Raw genomic sequence first — 25776 nt, 5'->3', positions numbered from 1 at the left:
CGCGGGAGAGAGGAATACTGCCTTGCCGGGCTCATTAGCTCTCACAGGCAACTTGAAGCGCTCAAAACCGTATCATTCCTAAGTGCAGAAGGGAGGGTGCAGACATCCCACAGTAGGAAATCCATAGGAAATCCTGCTGGCATGAAGTATGGCTGGGAGACAGCCGGCAGGGTGATGGAGACAGCCGCACGCAGATGATGGAGAGATGATAAGGAGCGAGTGGCGCCTCACAGCACCAGGTTGGGGCAAGACTCTGCTGCTGCGGGCAGCTGCCAGCAGCCTCCAGGCATGTCCCTCCAGTGGGTCAGCACAAATCCTCATGGCAGCCTGCCACGCTCAGCACCGCCCGCCCTTTCCCAGGCTCAGGTTTGGGAGAGCACAGTAACCTCACACACCGGCAAGCACGGAGCATCCTGCTGGGTCCCGGTGCAAAGCTCTCCCACTGCAGAGAAAAGTCACCAGCCTGGAGGAGGTGCTAAAGCTAAGGAAAAAATCGGTCTCCAACCCTGGACTTCACGTCACACTCATGAGAGACTCCTGCCCTCCTACACAACCAGTCTCCTCATCCAGCACACTTGCTTGGAAACCTTTGATTCCCAGGCACTTCCACCTTCTATAAGAAGAGATGGAGCAGCAGCAAGGCAGCTAATGTTGCCTGGAAAAAAAAGATAAATGCACTCCAGCTGCAAAGAAAGCAACCTCCCGGCAATTTTGCTGGGGAATTGTGCCATGAGCAAGCAGCGGATGCTTTTTGGATTTACTTCTCCTCTGCCTTAGCACGCCCTACAGATACGTGGAGGTATAAGTGTGAGGAAATCTCCAGTTTTGGGAAGCAGGATGCTAGTGAAAGGGCAATTGAAATGGAAAAGGGAGGAAGAGACCTCTTCCACATTCTCCTCTTGTTGAAGGGGAAGGGGAAGAGCTTTAACTAAAGCAGAATTTAAGCAAGCTCCCCCAAAGCAGCAACACAAGAAAGACCTGACTGCCCACACAGGGCAAAAAAATAACCCAAAAGGGTAGCGCAAGAAGTCAGAGACATTTTATGGTGGGTTTCACTGAGTCAACACAATTGAAAACATGGGGAAAAATTAGAGGGAAAAGCCTGATCCAAAATCTCACACCTGAAGACATTCAGATACTGTTTTAGCTTACATCTGGGTGCGAACTTTGAAGCCCGTGCTCCTTTCCATATAACACAGTGGACTGAATCAAACCTGACCCAAATACCTGCAACATCTGAAAGTATGTTGATTCAGAGATGCATTTTACAGCTTTTGTCAGTCGCCAGTTTATCAGAAGTTACTCCCTAGGTTTCTTCCTCCTCCTCCTTTCACTTGTAAGTAAGTACTTTTTTAAAAAGTTCTTATTTATTTGTACGTACTTACTATTTCTCTTATAAAATGTATTTATAAGTACTTCCTTTTTTGGAAGTACGTATCATCCATCCATCCAACTCTGGTCTCAGTCAGAAGTTTTTAAGCATTTCGTCAAACAGATAACTCTGGCTGGGATGGCAGCATCAGCATGGAGAAGCTTTTTCTGGCCCTCTTTACATTTCTGTTCTTTTTAGAGAAAAGGATGTTCAGGTTGTAATAAAAGGACTGAAAAATACATTAATCTTTATTAAACCGGTAGAGCCAATTGACAGGGCTAGGACTGGCTGCTTCCTCCCCTCTCCCGTCCTGCCCTTCCGCAGTTTTCTCTCCTCTCCTTTTTTCTGACACTTGTTTGTGTTTGGAAGCAGCATGCTCGCTCCCAACAGACCGGGACAGGGGATGAGAGGGGAAATGTCTGGACGCATTTAGTCCAATTAAATGTTGGCATCACATTCAGTCTTTCCAAAAAGCACGTAGGAAACTTTAAACGCCAGGCTGGCCGCTGCGAATTGATGCCTCCCCATTTACATTTCCTTGCATCAAGCCACAAACAGAGTAGGTATTAATTGTCATCAAGCATGTTTGCCACAAACCCCTCTTTAATATCCTTCACAAATGTTCTGCTAAAACCTTTCGTCTTTCAGCAGATCACTTCCATAATCCCATGTCACTGATGAGTTTTGGCAGAGCTAAAGGGTGAAGCGTGTTTGCTGCTGACAGCTCCCCTCGCTTTTCTTTCTCAGCTGCCGCAGCAGCACACAAGTCCCATAGTGGCATTCCCTGCCCAGCGTCATCTAAAACTCGCACCATCCCTTCGAACAACGTGTTTGCTTGCAAGAGTTTTACAGCAAACAAACAAACGTGCATGAGGCCCATGCGTGCGGTCTGTACATCATCCTGAGCCATCCGGTCTTTCGACAAGCCGCTGCTCCTACAGGAAGAGTTGTGGCATAAACCCAAGCAGCGTCAGCACTGCAGCGGCAGCGCCTGCTTCCCTCCTTCCCTCCCTCCCTCCCTCTCTCCCATGGACCCTGCCCCGACACCCATGGGTCCCGCCGCATCAGGGCGGTGATAAAGCCTGGGCTCCGCTGGCACAGGGGCACACAACCCCAAGAGAAGGCACTTGAAAGTTTAACTTCTGGGTGAGAAAGAAGCAGCTGAGGAGGAACAGGCAAGAGCTGGCTCTCTCCTGCTACTTTTTCTTTTTTTTGTTTCAAACAACTAAATCTTGTTCTTCCCACTCCTGAGAAAGGCCCTTTAAACTTGAATGAGACTAGTCATATAAATGCATTAAGGGTCAGTTTACAGTGTTATTAAATTAAATGCTTTATATACAAGTAACTGAAGAGTTTGGTAGAATTCATGAAACAAGATTCAGACCTCAGATGCTTTCCAGAGCGGCTGGAAAGGTTTAAGGAACTAAACAGAAGAAACTCAAAAAGCCTCGCTTTGCTCAGCCTTCACTGCAGCATCCAAACCAGCGACATACTTCCACATTACTGCCACAGCTCTGCCCTCCAACATGTGTTTACAGCTCTGATTAATCCAACCACAACTTAAGGACTAAGTGTACTGAGGCACGTCCCCAGATGATTCCAGTATAAACTGCATGTCTGGAATCTGACTGCACAGATAGGTCCACGGTCACCGCTTGCCAGATGAACACTTGCTAATGTCCTACACAGACAGAGCAGCCATCTGCTTGCGCCGTGTTCACATTGCTAAGAGCAAGCGGATGCTCTTGCCTTATTTTTAATAAAGGCTTGGTCCATCCAGTTTAAAATATGCTCTAAGGCATGCTCACGCGCAGTGATCTTTGAGGACTGGAAAAATCTCTTGTTGCTTTTCGGTTTTAGAGAAGAAAGGGTGCTCACCACAGAGATAAACAACCTGTGCTGCTTGTTACACGTTTTGGTACCTGCACAATAGGGTGGCCCCCCGCAGATGCCTTCACAGCCCCTCGGCTGCCTTCCGTCTCGTAATGAGCTCGGTGGTGGGATTTCGGCTGCACTTCAATACGCAGTTCGTAAGGTCCTGAGTGAGATGGCAGCTGCCAATCAAGGGCAGGCAGGGATGGGCTATAATGGAAAGGAAAACGTATTAAAAATTAACATCAAGTACACTGTCACAAACCGCAAACATCCAGCACTATTACTTTAGAGACAGTGTTTCGCAGTTCATCCTTCACCATCTTACATTTAAAATTTCATCAATATGGATAATGCCACGACGTAAGTAATTTAGAAGGTAATGGTTATTTTATGAAGATTTATGGGTCGAGCACATCTGATGGCCCAGATGCTATCCGATTTGTAAACAAAATGGAAAAATGGTTAAGACACAGCTTACAAATATCTTCATATATTGATTCTTGAACAAAAAGGAGAAAGGCAGTCAGAAAGACACAGAGGAATTTAAGGAAGAGGATTTCTGCTGTGAAAGTGAATGCCAAACCAGCTCTGGAGAAGTTCTACGTTTAATGAATCTAATCGATTTCAACAAATCTGCTCAGTTTACAGGGGGCGGAAAGAAGAAAAAAAGCCATTTCCCAGCTTCCTTCCCAACACAAAACACGTCAGAGAGTCTCAAAGCGAAGCCGCTCTCTTTCTGGTTCATGCACTGCAAGGGAGCCAGCTCTGAAGTCAGAACTTGCTTACAAACCTTACTAACGATGACACATAAGCCAGAAAAAATCCAGCTCGCTCATCCGGCCCTGTATTGACTCTGCAATTAACTAAAATATTAAGGACTCATTACCATCACACAAGCAAGCAGGCCTGACAACATGGGATGGTGGAGAAGTGTCATTCTTAGAAACCCACTTCCAGTGTAAAAACACACTTAAAAATAGTCTGGAGAGGTCGGCTGTAAGAAATGCCAAGTGTACACTTCGGGTTAAAAAAGAAAAAGAAACAAAGAAGCACTGCAGAAACAGTGTTAGGCCTGAGATGGATTTATTCATCTTAAAACCGAAGGAAAAAGCTTCATGATGAAAACACTGATTTTATATTTAGCGTATATTCTTTCCTTTGGTGAATTCTCCTCACCAAGTGTCCTTCAAAAGCCTTTAAAAGCAGTTAAACAGCACAACCGCAACATACTATCCTGTCCTCTTACATCAAACTTTATTATCTCCCCCATCAGCCTGGAGAAGACCACCAGAGAGTGGAAAATCACAAGTCCTCGACCCTTTGCTGTCCCCACGGACGGGGGCTACCTGCCACAGTGAGAGGGCGCGTCCCGCCGCAGGGTGCAGAGGAGGAAGCTGAAGGGCTAATTAGCTCTCGCCCAGTCTGCCCGGAGGCTGGCCACTGGGCATCCACCGCTTCCCCACCTCGCTGCTACAGCCCTGGTGCAAGGACAGTCTGAGCAGTGTGAATCACGGCTGAAATGGGCTGACTGGGAGGGAAAGGATGCAAAAGAGCTCCTGCACTGGATGCGTATATTTCGAGCACATATTCAGCGGGAGACCGAATACTCCTTTCCACTGTCCCTGTGAAACACACACTACCCCAGCACGCTTTCGGCTCCGCAGGCATTACAGCTCTCACACCCCCAAAGCATCCCTGCTGGCTCCCACTGTGGGAGAGAGGCTATAACCACAGGGTTAAACCACGGGGGTTTTTTGGTTTGCCTTTTTTTTCTTCTCCAAGTGCTTATCCAGCCCTTTATCACTGGCATATTTAGCTCCTATCTGCTGGTGTACATGTGCATATACACCGATGGGACTTCAGGTGGTGCTAAGTTTCTCTACATTACCTTTCTTCACTGCTTATAAATTTGCCAGTTTGAGCCACGTGATTTGAATGCCTATAGACACCCACCACATGCCTTACAGGGGTCAGCTGGGGCCACTAAGTCCCAGCCCTGGGTGAAGACCAGGACCACCTTCGCTCCCTCAGGCACCCCCTGCTCCCCCAGCACGGCTCGCTGGTGAGTCACAGGTGCCGAACTTCCAGCTCCCCTGCTCTCCAGACCTCAGGGCATGGAGCATCCTCAAAAATAACAGAGGGGTAGAGAAGGAGGTAGCCGTACAGCTCCCAGCTCAGCCCAGATGGGAGCTCATCCAAAAGAAAGACATCGCCTCTGTGAGGGCTCCCAGCTCCCACGGACATCTGTATCCAGCAGGAGCCAGCGGGGCACTCTCTGCAGAGGCAAGACCCTGCCAGAGACAGATCCTGGATTTGGCTACCGCCCCCCCCAAGCACGGGAGCCTCAGCCTTGGCTACAAGCACGACACCACGTCTTCTGAGCTCCTGTGCAAGCCTTTCCCCCAAAATGGCCAGGGCCCACCTTGGGGGCAAAGAAGAGCTCTTCTGCTACTAGACGCTCACCATACAAAGAGCAAAGAGTCGGCAAAAAAATTACAGGCAACTGGACATTGTAAATAGCCACTATACTTTGCCCAGCACGTTAGGTACACATACTTTAGTCTGAAAAAGTCTCAAAAAAAAAAAATCTGGATAAACTATATTTGACTAATGATAAATGACAGAGAGCAGAGCAAAACAGCTGTGTCTCTCCTGGTGATGATCAGCACACATTTTTAAACAGATGTTTCTGGTTTTAAGTAAATTCTTACTTGATGGATCTTTCTTTTTTTTTTTTTCCTGAGGACACAACGTCTATCAGATTAAAAACTTTAAACACTTAATTAAAAAGGACAATTCTGTAGCCCTCAAGTGAAGAGGGATTTTTTTTTAAAGATATGTGGAAATAAGTAATAGTTCCATAACTAATTACATCTATTTAAAAAACAAACAAAAAACCCACAAAACACCCTTTCAAATCAGCATCTGAAAATGTCAGTATAATTAAGTTGTAAAATTAATGTTTTCAAATAAAGCTTGAAAATAAATACACAGTTTGCTGTTAGCCTGCAATCTACCATCGAAATTCAAAAATACCACCTGCCCAATTATACATTGACAATTAATGGCAGTTTTCCTGATAAAGGAAGCAGAGTGATGCATTTAACAGTGTCATGGGCTGGGGCTGTCAGAGCTATTTCCTATGTTAGGTTATCTTCATCATGCACTTAATTTCCTGCAGCTAAACATGGTTAAAGGAAAAAGTCACCAAGCAAATGGTGTAGTGGTAAAATCAAATCTGGTTGCTGCAAATAAACCTTATCAATTTTAAAAGGCCCGAACTACCTCATCTAGCCAGCATCACGTGGAGGGGAAAAGAGCCTCTCCACAGGGGTCAAGAAGAGAAATAAAAGGTCTTCATGCAGTCTTCCTATCAAATATACATCACTGTATTTCCCTCAGATTGAATTTTCCACCAACTGAAAGCCTGTCCCATTCCTTTCTACGCCACAATAAATCTAACTGCAGTCCTCCTAAATGCTGTAAAGAAGGATGGTTGTTTCAAGGCGGGTTCACAAAACCTGGTGTTAGGCTGTAGAAAACTCGCTCAATGTAACTCCGTCCTACATAAATCAGATTACAAAACAGATGAATAGTGATTTATTTTGCATACACCAGATACACAATATGATTAAATCAAAAACAGATTATCCAGTCTGGCTGACTTCTGCCTTTAGCAGAAAGATTTATCAAGCTACAAAAAAAAAAAAAAGAAAGATACTAAGCAGCACACTGGAATATAGACCGGGAGGAAACAAAGCCAAAAACTTCTACTGAACTTTGCAAAGGTGTTGCAGCCCCATTTTCACACAACTGCTATGCATTTGGGAACTAATTACCGTCACACTTTCTAAGCTACTACTAGATGCCCAAAGCCACTTGAAAAAGTGATTTGCAGTCAGTTTTGTCCTTAACTAGGTTGCTGTGCAGAAGGTGTCAGAACAACTGCCGGGCTCACACTGGGACTAACAACCCTGCTTGTTGGCCAAGTAGCCCAGTATGGAGTCACTTGCCCCAGACAGCTGCCTGACAGCGGCAAAAGCCACCGCCGGGATGAGCGGGATGGTAAGTGCGTTCCAGAGCCCAAAGCAAGGCAGAATTAGGAGGAGCGTGGCTGAGACTGGGTGCCCTGCGCTACACTTCTTTTTTCTAACGGGGGTGTTCCTTTAGAACCAAAAACATAAACTAGAGAAACCACAGGGCTGCTGAAACTTTTACCAGGCTGCTAGTTTGCCCCTGCTCCAACTGTGCACCAAATGCAAGTATGGTTGCAATTTATTATTTATCGCCCGCGTCTCACATGGAAGCAGATGCCTGTTAAAGATCCTCGAGCGTTTCTTGGAAGTGTAAGAAAACAACGATGCCTACACGTCCACCAACTTGACTGTGATCAGAAAAATATACCTGCTTTATATTTCACCCATGAGTTAACACGGGTAGATTTTTCTCTCCTTTTTTTTTTTTTAAATTTCCTGTCTGACAATTGAGCAATCCGGCTGCGAGCTGTTAAAATAGATGCTGCGTCCCACCCCAGACTTGGCTGTATTTTGCTGGCAAGCCGAGCAAGTAGCTCCTCCATGGAGTGCATGCAGCGCGCTGGAATTCCTCACGCTGAAGACTGAAAATGCGAGTCGTCGTCATGCTCCCAGATAACACTTAACACTACCGTCCTGAAATTTCACATTCAGCGATCGATTTGCATGGGAAATTTTGCATTTGTTGGCTTAAGAGAAAGAACAAGAAACTAGTGCCGCGGGAATGGAGATAACAAGTGGCTGGCATCGCATCTCTGCTCATTCTGAATTTAGAATCATGCGGTGCTACAATGAGCTGGTGAAGGAAGGCCATTAATAAGCTGCTCACAGGGGCGTTTGAATGACCTGCAAAACCGTCAGGAGAAAGCGTGGGGAGGATCAAGTCAAACAAACAAAAAAACCAGTCTACTGAGACAGGCTTGCAAGCAGTCTTCAACCTTATGGTACAGCACCCTAACGTAATCAAAAGCCGCTGGCACGTGGTGGCAAACCAAACTTGTCAAAGCATCTGAATACCCCACCCAGCATGAATATAGCAGGAAAAAGGTCAGAGGCACTTCAGGCTCTTCCCTGTCCACTCTCCCCCCCCCCGCCCCTCAATTAACACTAACGAGTCCCAGGAGATGGTCACCGACTCACAGCCCCAAGTCCTCATTTTACTGGGTCTTGCCCAGACAGCCCTGCCTTTGCTTTGTTTGGGGAACTTCCTCTCCCTTGCCATAAACACACAAGTTCACCATCAACGCGCAGGTCAGCAAATGCGGTGCTGCTGCACCGGTGACTGTCTCATCTTAAGGTAGCTGGTGCCCTTTTCCACCTTCAAAAAACCCCAATTCCTTGAGAAATTCAACTTCTCCCAAGCAAGGTTGTCCTCTATCTCATAATCTGGACCAAAACATCTATTAAAACAAAAAAAAAAAAAACCAAACAAAAAGAACCCCAAACCCATCAAGAGCATCCGAAACATCTACAAATCAAAAGAAAGAAGGAAAAAATATGCAACATTTTAAAATCACGATTGTTAAGGAAATCCTATGGTTTGGGGCCTCAAATGATTTTTGCGTGCTGAGTTTAATACTGTCACAGTCACAAAAGTGGAATCCAAAAATCCACAAAAAATAAACAAGCCCATTGATGCAGATAAAAGCCAAAGGTGCGTTTGCAACTGGCAGACAGGTATCCAGCCATACATTCTCTGGGTGCGAACTACATCCTCCATACGTAAAACTACATGACCCTGTTGCCTGTAGGGTCAGGAACATACAGGTATATTTCTGAGGCTGAAAAAGAGACTGCAGCTAAAGAAAATGTGGCTTTCAACGGTTAAAAAAAATAAACTGTACGAGAAAATACAGCAGGGAGCTTTTATAAACCACCTGGAACTGGGCGTCTATTCCTGGAAGCTCCTTTTGGTGTGGTAGACCTCATACATGCCATACGCCCAACCAACAAACCCAGTCATTTCTCTTCCCCCTTCCCCCATAAAACACTACATTTAATGAAAACTCAAGTGTCACAGGCCAGCATGCTTCTTGGATTAAACTGATGACACTTGAAATAACTACAGTGCATGACTTTTCAACGAGTAAGGAACTGTCTCTAGGAAATTTCAGGCTGTGTTTAGTCAAATACAGAGGCTAAAGAGGAAGTCATAAAAAATGTCGGATACCCAGAAATACAGCGCTTTTTTGTGAGCGCCTATACCTTTTGTTGTAATATAGGATGAATTTGGACATGCTAACGAGCAGGTAAAAAATAAAAATGGGATTTTAGTTTTGGAAGTAGTCACTAACACTGCCTCCATACCCAAGGGCAGAAGTCCAGTGCTGTACTTTACTTCTGGCTTTGACATTTTTGCCTATGAGAGATTCTTCACTACACAGCACTGAGGAGTGGTGGAGAAATGTCACAGACAGGAACACCTGAGACAGCAAGGGCTTGAGAAACACAGAGCATCACCTGCCCACGCAGTAAGGGCCTGGTAGAGTGCTTCCTTCTAAACTGTTTGCTACATTAACTATAAAAGAGGGTCCACAAACAGAAACTTCTCGCATTTGAGTGAGACAGCACAATGCATAAATACTGAAGTTAAAAAAAAAAAAACAACAAACAAACAAAACTTGGAGCTAAAAGCTAAAGCAGAATTTCGCAAAGACCATCTCCTGACTCTCCACATAATGATTTACCTCCAGCAGTTTTTGAAGCAGACTGGTATATTTAGGTAACCCATTTTGGTACGGAAAAGGTATGATTCCCATCGCCATCCCAGGGTTTGTTCCAAAGCTTCTCCTGCAAATCTCAGCCTGGTCTCTAAAATATTTTCTACCTCCAAAGATTTGGCGTGAGGCCCTGGGCTGCATCTGAAGCACGGCAGAGACAAATCCCCAGCAGACCTGGGTTACCCTGTGCAGCACCAGCCTCGGCTGCGGGGTCAGGCTTTGCCCTCCCACCCCGTCCTGCGACCCCCAGCACCCGCGTGCCCAGCCTCACGCAGGAACTGAGTCACCTGTTCGTAGCCCTTGAGGGGGATGTGTGAGCCCAAACCTGCTCCCACAGCCTGGGGACCCGGCTGAGCCTCCAAGCTCACAGTCCTCGTAAGCAACCAGGAGAAGCATAAAGCAGAAAGACCGCATCTCTGTTAAGGTAGGCATTATTATACTCTTATTATATACTCTCATTATTCCCTTGCTCCGGGACTTGAAAAGCCTGAAAAGCAGCTTGAGCTCTAATTACGACAAATGAAAAACATCATCAATTTTAGAAACAATACAAAAAAGCAGCTTTCCTTTTAGACTGATGCCAGCTCTAAAGCCCTGGGAAAGGAGGGAGCACCCAGACGCCGGTCTGCCTGATCCCGCTCCCTCCTGCCCCCAAAGAGATGGGAATGCGAGAGAGGCAGGGAAAGGCGTCAGTGATTTTCCAAGGCACGCTGGCTTTTGATGAAAATCGTACCGCGTATTCAGGAAGAGACAGAGGAGGTAATCAAATCTGGTTATCTCGAAATCATTATGACCGGGTAGATTTTGGAGCCCGAGTTGTTTGTTGGAACCCACCCCTGCAGCCCTCGCATTTGAAATACAACAGATGTGTAAAATAACAGGAAAAAAATCCAGCTCTGTTGTGACAAATTCTTAACCAATTTTTTTGGAAAGATTTAAAATAACATAGTTTCTGTTGCGTAGGCTGTGATCCTGTTGACGTCCATGCTCAGTTGCCCAGCACTTTCATATACATAAAACGAGAGGTATTTTTGGTGGAAGGAAGCACGGTCAGTGTATCTGATCGGTAAAATAACTTAAAATCACATTTCGACAGTAACTTCCAACTGCCCTAGAGCACGAGTTAATGAGATCACATGGAAACATATTGCGAACCAGGAAACATATTTTATACGAGACCAAAACAGTGGAAAAAAATGTTAAATACACAACGTAGCGGGGCTCCGTTTTGTACACTTCACCTTTCTTGTTTGTGTTAGCGCACAGGCATGCCGGCTGCCTCCTGACAGACGGCAGCAAAGCGCCTACGGGCCGCTTGCTGCAACAGAAAGATAAAAAAGCCTGTTTGGTCAAACTGTCCTATTATTGCCCTTGAAGTTTTCGGCAAAAAGCAGCCCCCCAACACAAAAGCCCACGGTTGGCCTCTCTGATGAACACGGGCTACTTGGCACATCCGTGGGAGAACGTGAAGGGCTTTTTTTAAGTACACAGGAAGGCTCTGAAGAGTTTGCCTGGTGTTAAAAGTCTCTATCCCAGCTCTGAAAGGCAGCAAGTGCCTACCTCTGGATGGCTTGGCCAGACCCAAAGGGGTTGCTGTGCTTCCCAGCGCTGAACTGAGCCAGGGTCCTGCATGGAGCCTGGGCAACACAGAGAGGAGGAGGAGAACGATGAGGAAGGGGACCGCAGCACCGCACGCTGTAACACAAAGGGCCATGGACCGCCCAATCTCAGTTTTGGGAGACAGCATGTGGCAGAGAGGTGCTGGCTAGAGAAAAGTGAGATTGGCAAGTTTGACAGCCAGGGAATGTATCACTAATTAAAACACTTCAGCTGCGTGCCCACTGCTTTCACTTTGAGAAAGACGCCTTTGCTGTCAAAAGCAAGAAGCCAGAAGTGCTGGGGGAGGAAGAGGAAGGGGGTGGCCATCACAACCAGGGACTGGGATCAGCCTGCAAACTTTTGGAAAACCAAACGCTTTTCCTGCACTGTGTGCCCCTACATATACAGCCTTTAGTAGACTTCCAAATAAAGACCATAACTGAGACTGAAAAAGAAAGCAATGGATGTAACTCAAAATTCTGGCTATTTTGTGGTGCTTCCTACCTGGAGTCTTCTTGTGATAAATAAATGTGACTAGTGTATTAACATCTGACAAATAAGGTTTTCTTCTTTAAGCATAAAAATGGTGGGAAAGGGGGAAAAAAGAAAATCCAACACAAATGGGAAAAAAAGATTGGTAAGAAGCTTTCAGATGAAGTGAAATAAAAGCTGAAATAATGCACAAAAGAACTGTATTCCTATTCTCTTTCTATTCACTATCTGTAAAGTGTAAATGTAAAAGGCCTTGTAAGAGCCACAATAATGGGAACATCTCTTAGTCCTGCAACAAAAACATATTAAGACATGAACAATTTAAGTAAAGCCACAGGTCTGATGGTACAAAATTGTCCTGCTGCCTGACGAGCTTCTGAATACCCCATTTCCACACTTCCCAGGCTGTAGTCTGTCCCCTGGGAAGCGGATAACCAGTTACAACCCATGTGTGGACGACTCCCAGGATAGACGTTTTAACCCTTCAAAGTTATACTCGTGGTCACGCCACACCAACAACAGAGGCAGTGTCACAAGAAACAGCTAAGCGGAATGAGTGGACGGACAGATTTGGTGGGAAGCAGAGACAGGAAGGGGAAAGAGGAAAAAAAAAAGCATGTGATAAAGATATTAACAGGATTTCCCTCTAAGTCGGGGTCTCTTACCTCATGTAGGATGTCGGAGACAGAGACTTTGGTTTGGCCCACTGATAGGGATGCTGTGGCACAGACAGATACTGCTCGCAGAAGTTTCCTTTCCGGATGTGCTGAAAGCTGGAGAAGTCTTCTGGTGACAAATCGGCAGTTGGTGATATGGTCCCGTGATCCTCACCAGCTGGTTCAGTTTTGAGAGTCATGGATGGGGTGTGGTCAATAGCGGTCTTCCGCGACTTGATGGGAATCCCGTCGTTCATATCTATGGTGCTGTCAGTGGTGAGGGCGTTGATGGCAGCGACGATGGCGGAGCTGGTGTACTGGTTGGTGTTCCCCAGCCACGTCTCATCCGTGACGCTCACCCGTGGCGAGTTTTGTGGAGAAGGTGTGGGGGAGTGGTGCGGGGAGTAGGAGGTCTGCCGGCCATTGAGGCTGTACTTTCTCTTGTTGCAAGGAGACGGAGGCCTAGAGTTGCGAGCCCCCAACCAGTTCTCCTCCGTGATGCTCGTCCTGGGAGACGTCGATGGAGAGTGCCTCGGAGAGTTGAGCAAAGTGCAGGCCACCATGCTGCGCTGGTAGCCTTCCTCTGTGTCAGTGGTCTTCGGAGAGACGCATGGGGACTGCCACGGAGAGGTCTGGGGTGAAGTGTACGGATACGAGTAGTTGGACTCATAGGAAGACGCTTCGGAGTTGCAGCTTCTGGAAGACAAGCTACTCGCTGGGCTCAGGCAGGACGGGTCCCTGTACGCCTCAATGTTTGGTAAGTTCAAAGTGGCAGTGGAAGGCGACCGCTTGGTGTTTGGGATGGCCTCCTCAACCTCATCATGGAAAAACTGGTTGTTGTTATGATGAAGTCCCATGTAAGAAGTGATCTCAATTCTAGGGCTCTCCAGTGCTGGAGCTCCATTAGGTCTAATGTTTGGAGGCAGGTAATACTCGGAGGCCCCACTGTCGATGTGTCCTCCGTATCCAGAAGGATGGTTTGTTGATGGGACAACTGAAATGACGGGATTTGATGTCTGAAGGCCATGACATGGAGTTGACAATGAGGAATGTGCCACATTTAGAGGCAAGCCAGCATTTACGTTTGAAGATGTATAATTATAGTGTTCTGGAAAACAAGCAAACAAACAAAAAAGAATGATATGAAATGCTGCACAAATATACTCACTTAGTAACATATTGAGCTGGAGTGGAGGGACATGGCACAACACACAAAAGCACAGCTCGCCTTGGCAACTGAGCCCACAGGTGTGCCGTGCTAGGGGAGAAGCTGCAGACTCGCATCCTTGAAAATGCTACTAACTAAGCAGCACTAGACGAGTTATCTTGGGAGGGGGAGGTACACGGACTGAGTTTGTTTCAAGGACACTCTTCTTATGCAAACCTTCAGAGCAAAAAATTGAGCCTTCAAACAACGGTGCTTCAGCATTCAGAGACTGCATTTACGTAATGTGCTTTTATGTAAGTGAGCCTGATTCCCTCCTTGAAAAGTTGGAATACACAAAAAACACAGGACAAAAACAAAAGCGGAGGCAGACTAAAGCAAAGAACATGATCAACTGCGTCCTGTTAAAAAAATTATACACAAACGAAATTTCCATTACAGCAAGTTTCCAACTGGTTCCAGTTAACTAGGATTTTGGAACAAGACGGACCTATTGACCTGCTCTGGTTTCTGGGACCACTTATACTCCAGCCCAACTGGCAGAGGCCAGGTGAAGGATAAACATGGATGTCTCACCACTCCGCGACAGCTGAAATTCCACTGAAATTGCTGGTTATTGCACGTGTCACGTCGAGCGCTGCCAGCAGCGCGCTCTTGGCCACGGGTCTAACCGTTTAACAGCTCCGGGTCTACAAAAGCACTAGCAGAGCTACACAGCCAGCGTGAAAAACCTGGAAGGTGACAGACGACCTTCGCACAGATTCACAGACTCGCACCGAGGGGCTCCTTCACCCGGTGCAGGGGAACAACCCGCCCTTCGCCTGCCTCCATCCCTGCTGTGCTATGGGGAACCAGCACCCCAACACCAGTCCGCAGGAGACCGTCCCTGCCTCACTCCGCTGTCGGCCCTTCGTCTTTGCTCCCCTGTCCCAGGCCCACGTGCGGGTCTTTCTTGGACACCCTTGGAGACACTGGTGGGCTGCGCAGAGGGACACGCACAGCCCTCAACTGATGGCAGCAGGATCAGGAGTCATTGCTCCGGTGCTTTCTGAAGCGGGGAGGCTCTGCGTCACCAGCACACCAGTGCCAACAGAGCCCCTAACGCCAGTATCTCTTGCCATACTGGAAAAAGACAGCGAAACCTTCCTGTCAGGGGCAACAGCTGCTGAACTTTGAGCCTGGGCGCTGCTCTTCTGCAGGTTCCTCTCAGCAGGCTGGAAACGCGCCCAGCCCCAGCCCCAGCCCCAGCCCCAGCCCCAGGCTGTGCTTGCAGCACTTCAGCCTTCCCTGAGCTTTGCTGGGGCAGCGGCACTTTCCTGCATCTCCCCTGGCCACAGCTGGTCCATGTGGGCAGCTCATCCCCTTCCCTCCCAGGAGGCAAGCTCCCCAGGTGGTCACCCTTGCCCACGTTCCCTAGGGAGACACGGAAAAGCTTTGCTAATTACTGCTGCTGTTATTCCCAACAGGACCCGCTGCCCCGGAGCACTGCAGATGCAAACGAGTCTCCAAGGTGGTAACGCTAGCGCAGCGGCGGCTATTCTCTTTCTTTTGCTTATCAGCTCAGCCCTCTCTGGTGTCATCCTCCGTGCTGGCAACGACTCCCAGGCAAACGGTACTTAGGAAAAATTAATGCGCCTGTCGCAGTCTCACGGCAACTCTGCGATGTTCCCGCTGATGTACGTTATGTCAGGTAACAGGCAGGAATGGTGCGCAACACCACCTTTTGAACTCGCTCTCTACTCTGCCTTCAGAGACCGGCCATTTACTGAGGAAGGGTCATTAAATTACACCGGAGCGTGCCACAAGTACGACTGGATTATTCAAAACACGCTGCAGCTTCACACTCTATTCAAACCACAAGGCAGGCACAAGCTACAGAGAAAGAGGTGCTACTTGGATGACAAGGATAACCTGACGGCGGTGGTCGCAGCAAGGCTCAGACCTGCCTGAGGGATCAGAGTCCCCTCCTTCCAAAATGAGTCCCCTTTTATTGCTGCACTGCCACAAGGCCACACCACTCAGCATCACCAAAACCACGACCGCTTCCCTCTCATTCTTCATGGAAAAAAAACATACCCAAAGTGACACAACAGTGGTAAGACCTTCTCCGTTTCATAAATTAGTTCAGAGAAAGGGCCTAAGCAGCGCCTTCAAGGCAGCTTCAACCCCTCCACTGCTTCCTCCAGCTCCAGGGGAAGGTGATGTCCCTGTCACCGCACTGCTGGGCAGGGGACCACAGGCTGTCCCAGCTCTGCACCCACTGAGTGGGCTCTGCAGATGGGGTGCAGCAGCAGCATCTGCTGACCCCAGAATCAGTGCCTTGGGATCTTCTATTAAAAATGAATAGGTAAAAAAACAAAATATCAGGGATAATTATTACCTGTGTGGAAAGTACTGTGAACCCAGCAGTTCTCTTAAACTCTAATGCATGACTAGGGTGAAATTCGAACACTGAAGGCTGATGGCGATCTGCAGCCCAGGCAATAAAAAGGCTCAGACCAGCCTTTGCAACCCAGTTTTTAAAAAAAAAATTTGAAAGACAGACCCAAGTGCTCCAAGTGACAAGCCCCCCTAATGCACATGGCAAGGAACAGCCTCTTTTAGAACTGTTGTGCATATTTTTAACATCAGCTTTTAAAGGGTGAAGAAAAATAACGTGTCATACAACTTCCCACACAATAGTACTCAAAATTGAAAGATGCAAGGTCCAAAGCCTACAAAATACATTTAGGTACCTTAAATTTTCAGGCAGCATGTAGGAAGTATGCCCACCAAATATAAAAGCCCCAAAGCCAGAACGAGGAACAGGACTGAATCCTTGGTTTGTGAGCTAAAAACCACCAGCTATGATTTCTGGAAAACTGCGTTCTTCTCCACAACTTCCGTATTTACAAAATTAACCAAACGCACATACATAGTCAGCATTCATAACACACCGACGTTTTCCTCACCAGGGTGAATGAGACATGTAGAAATAAAATGCCAGTCTTGAGGGATGGGAGATGGAGGTGGCTACGAAGGCATGGAACTGCATCACGTAACGCAGCTGTGCAGGGTATTTTGTCAGTGCTGATAGGGACGAAAGGAAGGCAGCGCTTTAACACGGAGTCCCTGTCACGACTGTGATCCACAGAGGTCTCCGGGACCAGCACACTTACTACCAAGACACTTTCAATACTGTATTTTAGTATCTTGAGCCAAGCCCCAGTATCAGGTAGACCAGGGCAGGTCTGCAACAGTTCTGTTCCAACAAATCCACACTTAGATTAACTGTAACTAGGACAAGAAATTGGACCCCTTGATTTGTGATCACGTCTTCACATATTGCATTTCACTTTGTGACAACATAAAAAATTCAGATTGTTTTTTTTTTCTAGTTAATTTCACAGACCAAAGGTTTTATTCCTTTCTGTCACTAATGGGCTGGTCCTGCAAGGCACTGGGCACCATCAGTTTTTATTTACACTCTTTAATGATGAACACCTGCAGCTCAGAGGGGCTTCAGAGAAGGTGAGAGCTATTTTACATTTCTAAAGATGAAGCCAAGTCTACGTTTGTGTTTAAATCCATGCTTTCAAAATTGCCTAAGGGAGTTAGGTACTTTTCTCACCAGGGGTTTGACAATTTGGTTAGGCCCCTCCACTTTCGAGGTGTCTAATTACTAGGACACCCATCTGAAAAGCCTTGTGTGAAACTCAAGGTTAAAACCACATTTTTCTAAAAACTGAGAAGCTCCTAACAACTGTTTGGACACTGAAAATGGGCTGGAGAGCTGAGCAACTGGGGAGCATTAGGAAGGGGAGCACAATGCCTTCACCTGCATCCCGGCAGGCTGCGAGACACAGGCAAGGATTCGGGAACCTGCTTCAACGTAAAGGCAAATCATGAAGCACAGACACAGAGGCAGCCTTACTCTGAGGCTGCGTTAAATCATCTACTTGTGTGAGAGCTTTTTATGGTGACCAGCCACCACCGTCGCACTCAGCCTCATACCAGGAAATGACAACTTTCTCTCTGTGTCAGTTCCAGACTTTTTCACCTCGTTTACACCTCACGTATTGTTGAAAGTCATTAAAAAAAAAAAAGACAGACGGACCCAGACACCAGAGTTGGGAACGGTGTGACCCGGGATAAATTCAGGCCCGTTATTTTTATTTACGGATGACCTTCAAGCTAAACCCTGAGCCTAACTAGCTCCAGCTCACGGGGGGAAGAGGAGGGGGGCAGAAGCGGGTTTTGAACCGGCCCACGTCGGTAACGGGCAAGACCCAGATCCCCACTTCCACCCCCGGGAGCTTTGGACGGGGGGGGCGGTGAGAGCTGTGCGATGGGGTCGCCCCCCGCCGGCCCCGGGCAGCCCGGCCGGTCGCAGGCTGCCGGCGGGGGAGGAGGGCGGCCGTGCGAGCGGACAACGCGGGGCCTTGAAGAGCTCGAACAAGTCCCCAAGTTTCGAAAACCCGCCACCGGCCGTCCCCCCCAAGCAGGCCCGCCCGGGCGCTGCAAGGGCACCGCTCAGGGGAGCACCGGGGCAGCATTTCACTCCCCGCGGCCGCCGCCGCCCCGCTCGCCGCTTCCCGCCGCGGCGGGGACGACAAGCACCGCCCGGCACCGGGCCGACCATGCCGGGCAGGACTGCCGCCTCCCCCGGCCCGCCGACCCCCCCGAAACGGTCGGGGCGGGATAACCTTCCCCCTCCAGAACCGGGCTGGCACGGGAGGGCTCCCCGCAGCATCCCTCCGCCCGCCCCGCCGGAGCTGCCCCGGCCGCCCCGCCGCGACCCACCTCCGCCGCCCTCGTCACTGTGCTTGAACTCGAAGAGGAAATCGAAGTCGAACTCCTGCTCGGCCTCCACGCCCGTCATGGCTCCCGACGCGACCCCCGCCGCGCTCCGGCACCCAAGCGACGGCGCAGCCCCCCGGCCCGCCCCGTCGCGCCCGGACACCTGCTGACGACGGGCCGGGCCCAGCTCCCCCGCGGCGGCGTCGGGCTGCGCGCAAGCCCCGGCACGGCGCAGGACGGCGGCCGCTGCGGGCGGTAACGTGACCCCGGCCCCGACGGGCGGCCTATCTCACCGCCGCCGATCCGCCCTCCCTCCCGCTGCTGATGTTTCCGGGTCGATGCAAACAACCGCCGTGCCCCTGGTTCTCCCCCCCCGCACCCCCCCGCCGGGGCCCTCCCATGGGGGGCCGGCACCGGGGGGGGCTCCGGAGACAGCCGGCTCCGCGGGGGTGGGATGGGGAGGCCGGGGGGGGCAGCCGGGCGGCGGGACTTCACCTGCTCCCGGCCGGCGGTCACCGACTGCCGCGGGTGCCGGGCTCCTGCCAAGCGGAGCGGCGCTTTCCGCCCTCGGCCGGGGACTTCAGGGGGGCGAAGTAGGGGGTGGCGGCTCTGCCCGCCCGGGCGGCACACCGGCGTGACCCCCCTGTTCGCCGAGGGCTTCCTCCGAGGGTCCCCACCACGCCGCGTCTGCGAGCCAGGAGGCTTCGCTTTCATTTATTTATTATTTATTTTACTTAGTTGCAGCACCCACTAGTGCCAACTGCTATAAAAAGCGTCTTAGAGCGGGACTCGTAACGTTACCGGCTGAGGGAAAGGGCCGAGGCCGCGCACCGGCTGGCGGGTTGCAAAGGGCGGCGGTGGCGGGGCGAGACGTCGGGGCGGCAGGGCAGGTACGGAGCTCCCCCGGCCCGCCGCCTTCCCCGCTCGTGCGGGTGAAAAATCAATTAGGGAAAGATAAATTAAGACTCTTTTTTTTCCCCTTTTCTTTTCTTTTTAGAAACGCACTTCTGACAGATTACAGAGTCCCGTCTGGAAGTCTCCGCCAGGCAAAGGAGCTCCCCGCCCCAGCAGCTCGGCTCGCCTCAACTCTTGAGCTCCCCGAGCTTCAGGCCGGATTTCAAAAGGAATAGTTTTTTAAAGCGGTTATGGAAATGGTATTCCCTTATAAACTCAGGGAATACCATTTTCCAGGCTTACGGCTGAAATCTCCGTTACAAAGTGCCAGGAAAACACACTTTTTTTCCATCAGAGCCCGCTGTGCTTTTTCCCCTCCTCGCCGGGACGAGCCGCGCTGCAGTCTCGTCTCTCGCAGGCGCCGGCGGCCACCGGCAACCCCCGGGGCCGACGGGGCAACCCCCACGGCCAACGGGGTAATCCCCCGGGGCCGACGGGGCAGCCCCAGGGCACGCAGGGCCCCTCGGGGCCGGGGTGCCGACAGCGGGCGGCCCCGCCGCGGGGCTGGGCTGTGCCCCGCAGTGGACGGGGTCTGCTGTGGGGCAGAGGTGAGAAGCCGCCGGGGCTCCGCCGTGGGGCTGCTCCCTCGGTGCCCTGCTCGCAGCCACTTCCCCGAAGTGCCGGGGCTGAGTCACCCCAGTGTGCAAAAGGCCTTGGCAGCAGCGGAACCGCTCCGACGGCGGCTGCCGGCTTGCCGGGGCCGTGCTCGCCCCGGGACGCCGGAGCAGGCCAGGGGCGGCCCGCACCAGACTCTGCCCCGACGGCGGGGGCTGCCCAGGGCCTACCGGCGGAACAGCCGCCTCGCCTCGGCCCCCAGCCCCCACGGCGCAGCATCCCCAGCTTTCGCCGGGCTCACCCCCCTGCCGCCCCTCCGCGCCGGGCTGTCCTCTGCTCCCCATCTCCTGCCGGTGGGGTGGGAGGGTGGGGACGAGGAGCTCCCAAGTACCCGCTGCTCTCGCTCCTGTGGCTCTCCCACAGCTGGTATCTGCGACACGGGCGAATTGTCCCAAACGATTTACGGACGGCTTGATCTGCCAGTGCCATAGATCTGGGCGCTGTCAATTAAGTATTTCGATTGGCACCCTTCCCTTGGAGAAAGAGGAGAGATGGACTACAGAAAGCTAAAACCGAAGTGATGCCACATGTGGGGATGGAATCACAGCGTCGCGCCAATCAATAATCCTGTTTAAACCAGTGCCATTAAACTGGGGAGAGCGAAACCAGCGAGACGTGCCATCCCTGTGCCCACCGACCGATCCACCATCCCGACTGCTGGTCGCAACGCAGGTCTGAGAAGGGACCCAGCAGACGGGCTGCTCTAGCTGCAGCCCCGCAGCCTGAAGGAGAATTTAACTTGTACATGGCGTTAACCCACTGGTATTCTCTGAGGGAAAGGGCTCCGCACCTCACTATGACCCAAAGAAAAAAAAGTGGGGTCCTCCCACCGGGACACTTTGCGAGAGTTTCTTCCCAGGCTAAGAAAGAAACAGAGTATTTTCTTTGATTGTTGTCGTTTGGCAATCGAGGGGCACCTTAATTTGCAGGCAGCAATCCTGACTCGCAGTGCTCCCCTACGTGTTTCCTGGATTGGGTCACACTTTCTGGCTGGCCTCATTTTCTTAGTCCCTTACAAAATCCATCAACAGGGAAGAGAACTATCATCGAGGGCTGGCGACATTTTAAAACAGGCATAAAAAATGCCACAGAAATAAAGAAGGGGGATTTTTTTTTTTTGGACAAGAGGCTCCAGTACGCTTTTTGTGTCTGCTGGGTGTAATTTTTACGAGTTGGTGCATTCAGTGGCCTTGAAGCTCAGAGCACTGGAAACACTGTGCGTGCAGCCCTCAGAGGTCCGAGTGTGCGAAAGGCATGTAAGCCAATGCTATTAAATAAATGTAATTAACTTTAATCCAAAAAGGTGCTCGCGTGCTTCAAAAGTGGAGCCAGAGTCACAGCCGCTTGCAGCTTTTGCACTGGCAGGATCCTGTTAACCGAAATGAACCCCTGGAGTGAAAACATCTGTGTTAAAAATAAAAAAGAAAAGAAAAGATGGGTCCTGAGCACCCGTCTAGTTTTCTGGGGACAAACCCGGGGAAGGCAGCCCCGCTGTTGCACGCTGCGGAAGAAACACGGCGGACGTGGACGCGACACTCCCCCCCTTCTTCACAACTTTCTCTTTGCAGGATGTGCGGGCTCGCTGTGCCCTGCCCTGCCCGAGCCCGGCACGACATTTCAGCCCCAGCAGCAGCAGCGAAGCGGCGGCAACACCAGATCGGAAGGAAACTTGGGAGCCCGGGAGGAGCCCGGGAGCAGCCCGGGGGGGTGGGGGGGCACGGCAGAGGGCTGCCCGCAGAGGGGATCCGGGAGCTGCCCCGCACCTGCTGCGGGGCGGCGCGGAGGTGATACCCGGCTGCGGGGCCCCGCTCCCCGGGCGCGGCGGTGCCGACAGGCGCCGGCAGGGAGAAGCGAGGTGCGAAAGTCTGGCCAGTGGGCAGAGCGGTGCTGGGGAACGATGCTCCGGGTGCAGAAAAATGTCCCGACTGGCACAGGAGAGGCTGAAGCCGCTCCCGGCTCCGGCCAAACGCTGCCCCTGGCAGCACCAAGTTCAGTGGGGAGGGGCAGCTCCCCGCAAAGCTCTTCCCCAGCCCCGCGCCCACGATCTTTCTCTCTAGAAAATTTGCCGCGGTGTTTTCAGCGCACTTTTCGCAGCAGAGTTACTGCGGGCCATCGAAAGAAGTCGCGACAGAGAGCCGAGGTCGCGGGGCAAGCGCTCCCCCGAAGCCGGGCAGGCGGGGAGCCCGCACCCCCGGGGGCGCGGGGGAGCCGGGGCGGCGGAGCCCCGCAGGCGGCTGCGACGTGCCCGCCTGCTTCGGTGCGCCGGGGAGGGCTGGCCGCTGGTACGGCGCCTGGCACCGCCCGGGACCCGCTTTTTTAGGAGGGTCCCTCATTTTCCGCCAGAGAGAGGGGCGGCTGCAATTACACGGTGTTTTCTGACCTCCCCCCAAACCAAACCCGGGTTTGGGGAGGGAATCCCCGAGCCGCTTCGCAGCGTTTCCCACTGACCGGACCTCAGGCGCCCTCGCAGCCCGGCGCTGGCGGTGAGCAGCGATGCAGCGCCGCCGCCGCGCTGCCCCGCCGGGCCGGGCCGGGCCGGGAGTGGGCCCGGGCCCGGGCCCGGCGGGAGGCGGCCGGGAGCAGCGGCGGGGCCGAGGCGGCGCCGTGCGAGAGGCGAAGGAGACACCTATTGGCAAGCGGCCGCCGGCGAACCTCCGGGCCGCCGCGGGGAAATACCGGGGGACACCGCCACCCACCCGACCGCCCGCAGCGCCGCCCGTTACCTTCCTCCGCCGCCTTCATGGTGCTGCCGAGCGGGCGGGCGCCGCGCTGCGGGGCCGCCGCCGGCCCCTCTCTCCCGCTGGCTGGGTCCCGCGACGGCGGCGCGGCGGCGGCCGACGGGGCAGCGCTTGGCATCCACCCGGCGGGGCGGCGGAGCCCCGGCGCCGCGCCCCGGGCCGCTGCCGACCCCTCGCCGCCTGCCCCTCGCCCGCGCCCCCCGCCCGCCTTTCACGCCCCGGGGACCGGGGCCGCGCCGCCCCCGGCGTGGTAGCCGCGCCTGCGGAGGCACAGGAGCTCGCCGCCGCCGCCGCCCCCCCGGGGCCGGGGCATGGAGAGGAGGGCGGGTGTGCGTGGGGACTTCGGAGGCACTGCCCGCGGCGGGACGGGGCGGCGGGCGCTGCCCGCCCGCCGGGTGCCGCAGGCGGGGTAAGGGGGCGAGTGAGTGTGCGGAGCGGGGAAGTCTCGCTCTGACGCAGGGCTGCGCGCCCGGCGCCGCCTTTTTAAAGCTGGAAAACACCCCCCCACCTCCCTTCCCCTCCCGGCCCCTCTCCCCGCCCCGGCCCCGTGATGTCAGCCGGGCCCCGGCCCCGCCGCCGGCGGGCGGCCAGCGGGAGGCGGGCACCGGCGGGCACCGACGGGCCCCGGCCGCCCCTCCGCGGGGCACGGCGGCCGCCCGGCCCCCGGCCCGCCCAGCACCGGCCCCGCCGCCGCCGCCGCCGCCGCCTCCGGGGACCCCGCAGCCTGCGGGAGCCGGGTGCCCTCCTCGGGGGAGAGGGCGGCGCGCCGGGGTCGCGAAGGGAAGGAGGGGAGGGAGGGGAGACGGGGGAGAGAGGGAAGCAGGCAGGGAGGGGAAAAAAAAAATAGCGAGGCAGCCTCGCATGCTGAAATCATTATGTAAAAAATCGCAGGCTTCCCCCGCTGTGGAAATTTGGAAAAGAGCATCAACTGGCAGGCGAGAGAAAGGAAAATCCCATTCTGCTAAATTACTAACAGACCCGGTGGACTCGGTTTCAGTCGCTCCAGATTTATTATTATTATTTTATTTATTATTATTCTGTAAATATCTCAGCAACACAGTTGTATCTCATCACTTCGTAGCGGGGGGAAGGCGAGGTTTCCAACCCACAGCGACTCCTCCTCCCACCTCCGGGATGCCCCGTCCCGGCCCCCGACGCGGCCGTGACACCCCGGCACAGGCAGGAGCCGCCCGCGCGGGGGCTGCCGAGAGGGGCCGCGCCGCCTCCGCCACTTCGCGTCCCGTCCCCCTCGCCCCGCTCTCCCCCTTCGCCCTCCCTCTGCCCCCACAGCTGGCAGGAGGGGACCGTGCTTTCCTGTTGGAATTGGACGGCGGCGTGCGGAGAGTTTGGGGTGGTTTTGAGCATATCTGGTGTTATGAAGAAAAAAAAAAATCATAAATCTAGTGCCTGACACCCATATGTGGTTGAAAATAAACCCAATATAAACGAAATCCTGCCTGCTCCTGGGGAACAGGAGGCCGCGGCTGATTCTTCGGGGCGAGCTCCTCCGCTAATCATGGTGGAAGACGGTCCCCACCAAAGAACCGCCCGGCGAGGAGCACAGACACCCCCTCCCGCCCCGCGCCGTCCCCTCAGATGGGGAAAAAAACAAAACCAAAAGGACGACGCTTTTATTTCAAGGAAAACTAAACAGGAAAAAAGAGGGAAAACCCCTCAACCCCCAAGCGGCATCCTCCCGACCCTTGAGGCCTCCCCTCAGGCTCCCGGGCTGGGTCGCCTGGACGTGGCGCCCGCTCAAAGCTGCGGAGCGGCCGCGGAGCGGGACGGGACGGGACGGACCCCCCTGCCGTCGGGGCGCCGCCAGGGGGCGCCGCGGGGCGGCACCGCAGCGTCCCCCCCGTCCCGTCCCCCCGACGGCGCGGCTCCGGCGCGGCGCGGCGGCTCTCGGTGCTCCCGGCGGGGCGGGGGCGGCGCGGGGGCCGTGCCCCCCCCCGGTCCTGCGTGTGCCTGGACGGCTACCGGAGCTCCCCCACGGGCCTGGAGGCGGGTGGGGGGAGATCCCGGCGCCTTCCCGGGAGGCCGGAGCGGGGGTGAGGCGCAGGGCGGGCGGGCGGGCGGCAGCCGCGCTCCCCTCGGCGGGACTCTCCTTTCCTGCCCGCCCCCCCGCTCCCCGCTGAAATGACGGAATCCCCCGTCTGTTTCCTCCTGTTTAATGCCGTTGCCCGGACCACCGTGGCTCCGCTCCAAGGCCCCGCCAGCCGGCGCAGGCAGCCGGCGGCGGCGGCGCAGCGCGGGGCCCACGGCCGCCCCCCGGCCCCGGCCCCGCCGCTCCGCTCCCGGTCCCGGTCCCGGCCCCGGCCCCGCCGCCCCGGGGCCACCCGCCGCCGCCCCGCCTCCGCCCGCTGCTCCTCTTCCCTTTCCCCTGCGCCTCCCTCCCGCCTCGCCGGGTTTGTTTACAGCCGCTACTAGGAGAGACTGTTACACGGAGCTTATTTTGGGAGCTGGTGATGACTAACGAAGTTAAAAGGAGCTTAGCCTAGAAAACAACCTTATTTTTAGACGGCTGTTGTTTCGGTGGATTATTGTAGCAAATGCACCCTGGCCGTTTTTAAAAGCCGCTTCCCAGATGCCAAGTCTTTTCTTCTGCGCTGCTGCCGAGGCGCGCACGCCTCGCCGGCCCCTGCATTGTTTGCTTCGCTTTCCTACATCTACGGGCTAAACCCTACCCGTTAATTGCTAGGGCTACAGTTCATCTTAATTAATTTGGTCTTTCCGACACACAAACCTACAACTCTTTCCGTGGAAGAAAAAAGGAG

General features: G+C 53.1%; 1 protein-coding gene across 6 annotated transcripts in view; it reads right to left on the bottom strand.

The window, feature by feature from the left end:
• The window catches only part of NFATC1 (nuclear factor of activated T cells 1), a 116585-nt gene extending 93374 nt beyond the window's left edge, over positions 1-23211 (bottom strand). For 4 of the 6 annotated variants that reach the window (XR_012585585.1, XM_074575769.1, XM_074575772.1 and 1 more), the window contains exons 1-3: positions 22985-23211; positions 12758-13856; positions 3295-3454 (exon numbers count right to left, since the gene is read on the bottom strand). Coding sequence is in view for 5 of the 6 variants with exons in the window: in XM_074575769.1 (XP_074431870.1) it covers positions 3295-3454; positions 12758-13856; positions 22985-23117 (1392 nt within the window). In the remaining variant the exon portion in view is untranslated. Of the gene's footprint in view, positions 1-3294; positions 3455-12757; positions 13857-18695; positions 18962-22984 lie in introns of those variants that run through there. The other 2 variants (XM_074575774.1, XM_074575773.1) reach the window with 2 other exon arrangements.
• Positions 23212-25776: the final 2565 nt, after the last annotated feature.

Source organism: Larus michahellis, chromosome 2 (genome assembly GCF_964199755.1).
Source record: "Larus michahellis chromosome 2, bLarMic1.1, whole genome shotgun sequence".
Classification (NCBI taxonomy): Eukaryota; Metazoa; Chordata; class Aves; order Charadriiformes; family Laridae; genus Larus; species Larus michahellis.
This window is presented reverse-complemented; position numbering and strand designations above follow the sequence as displayed.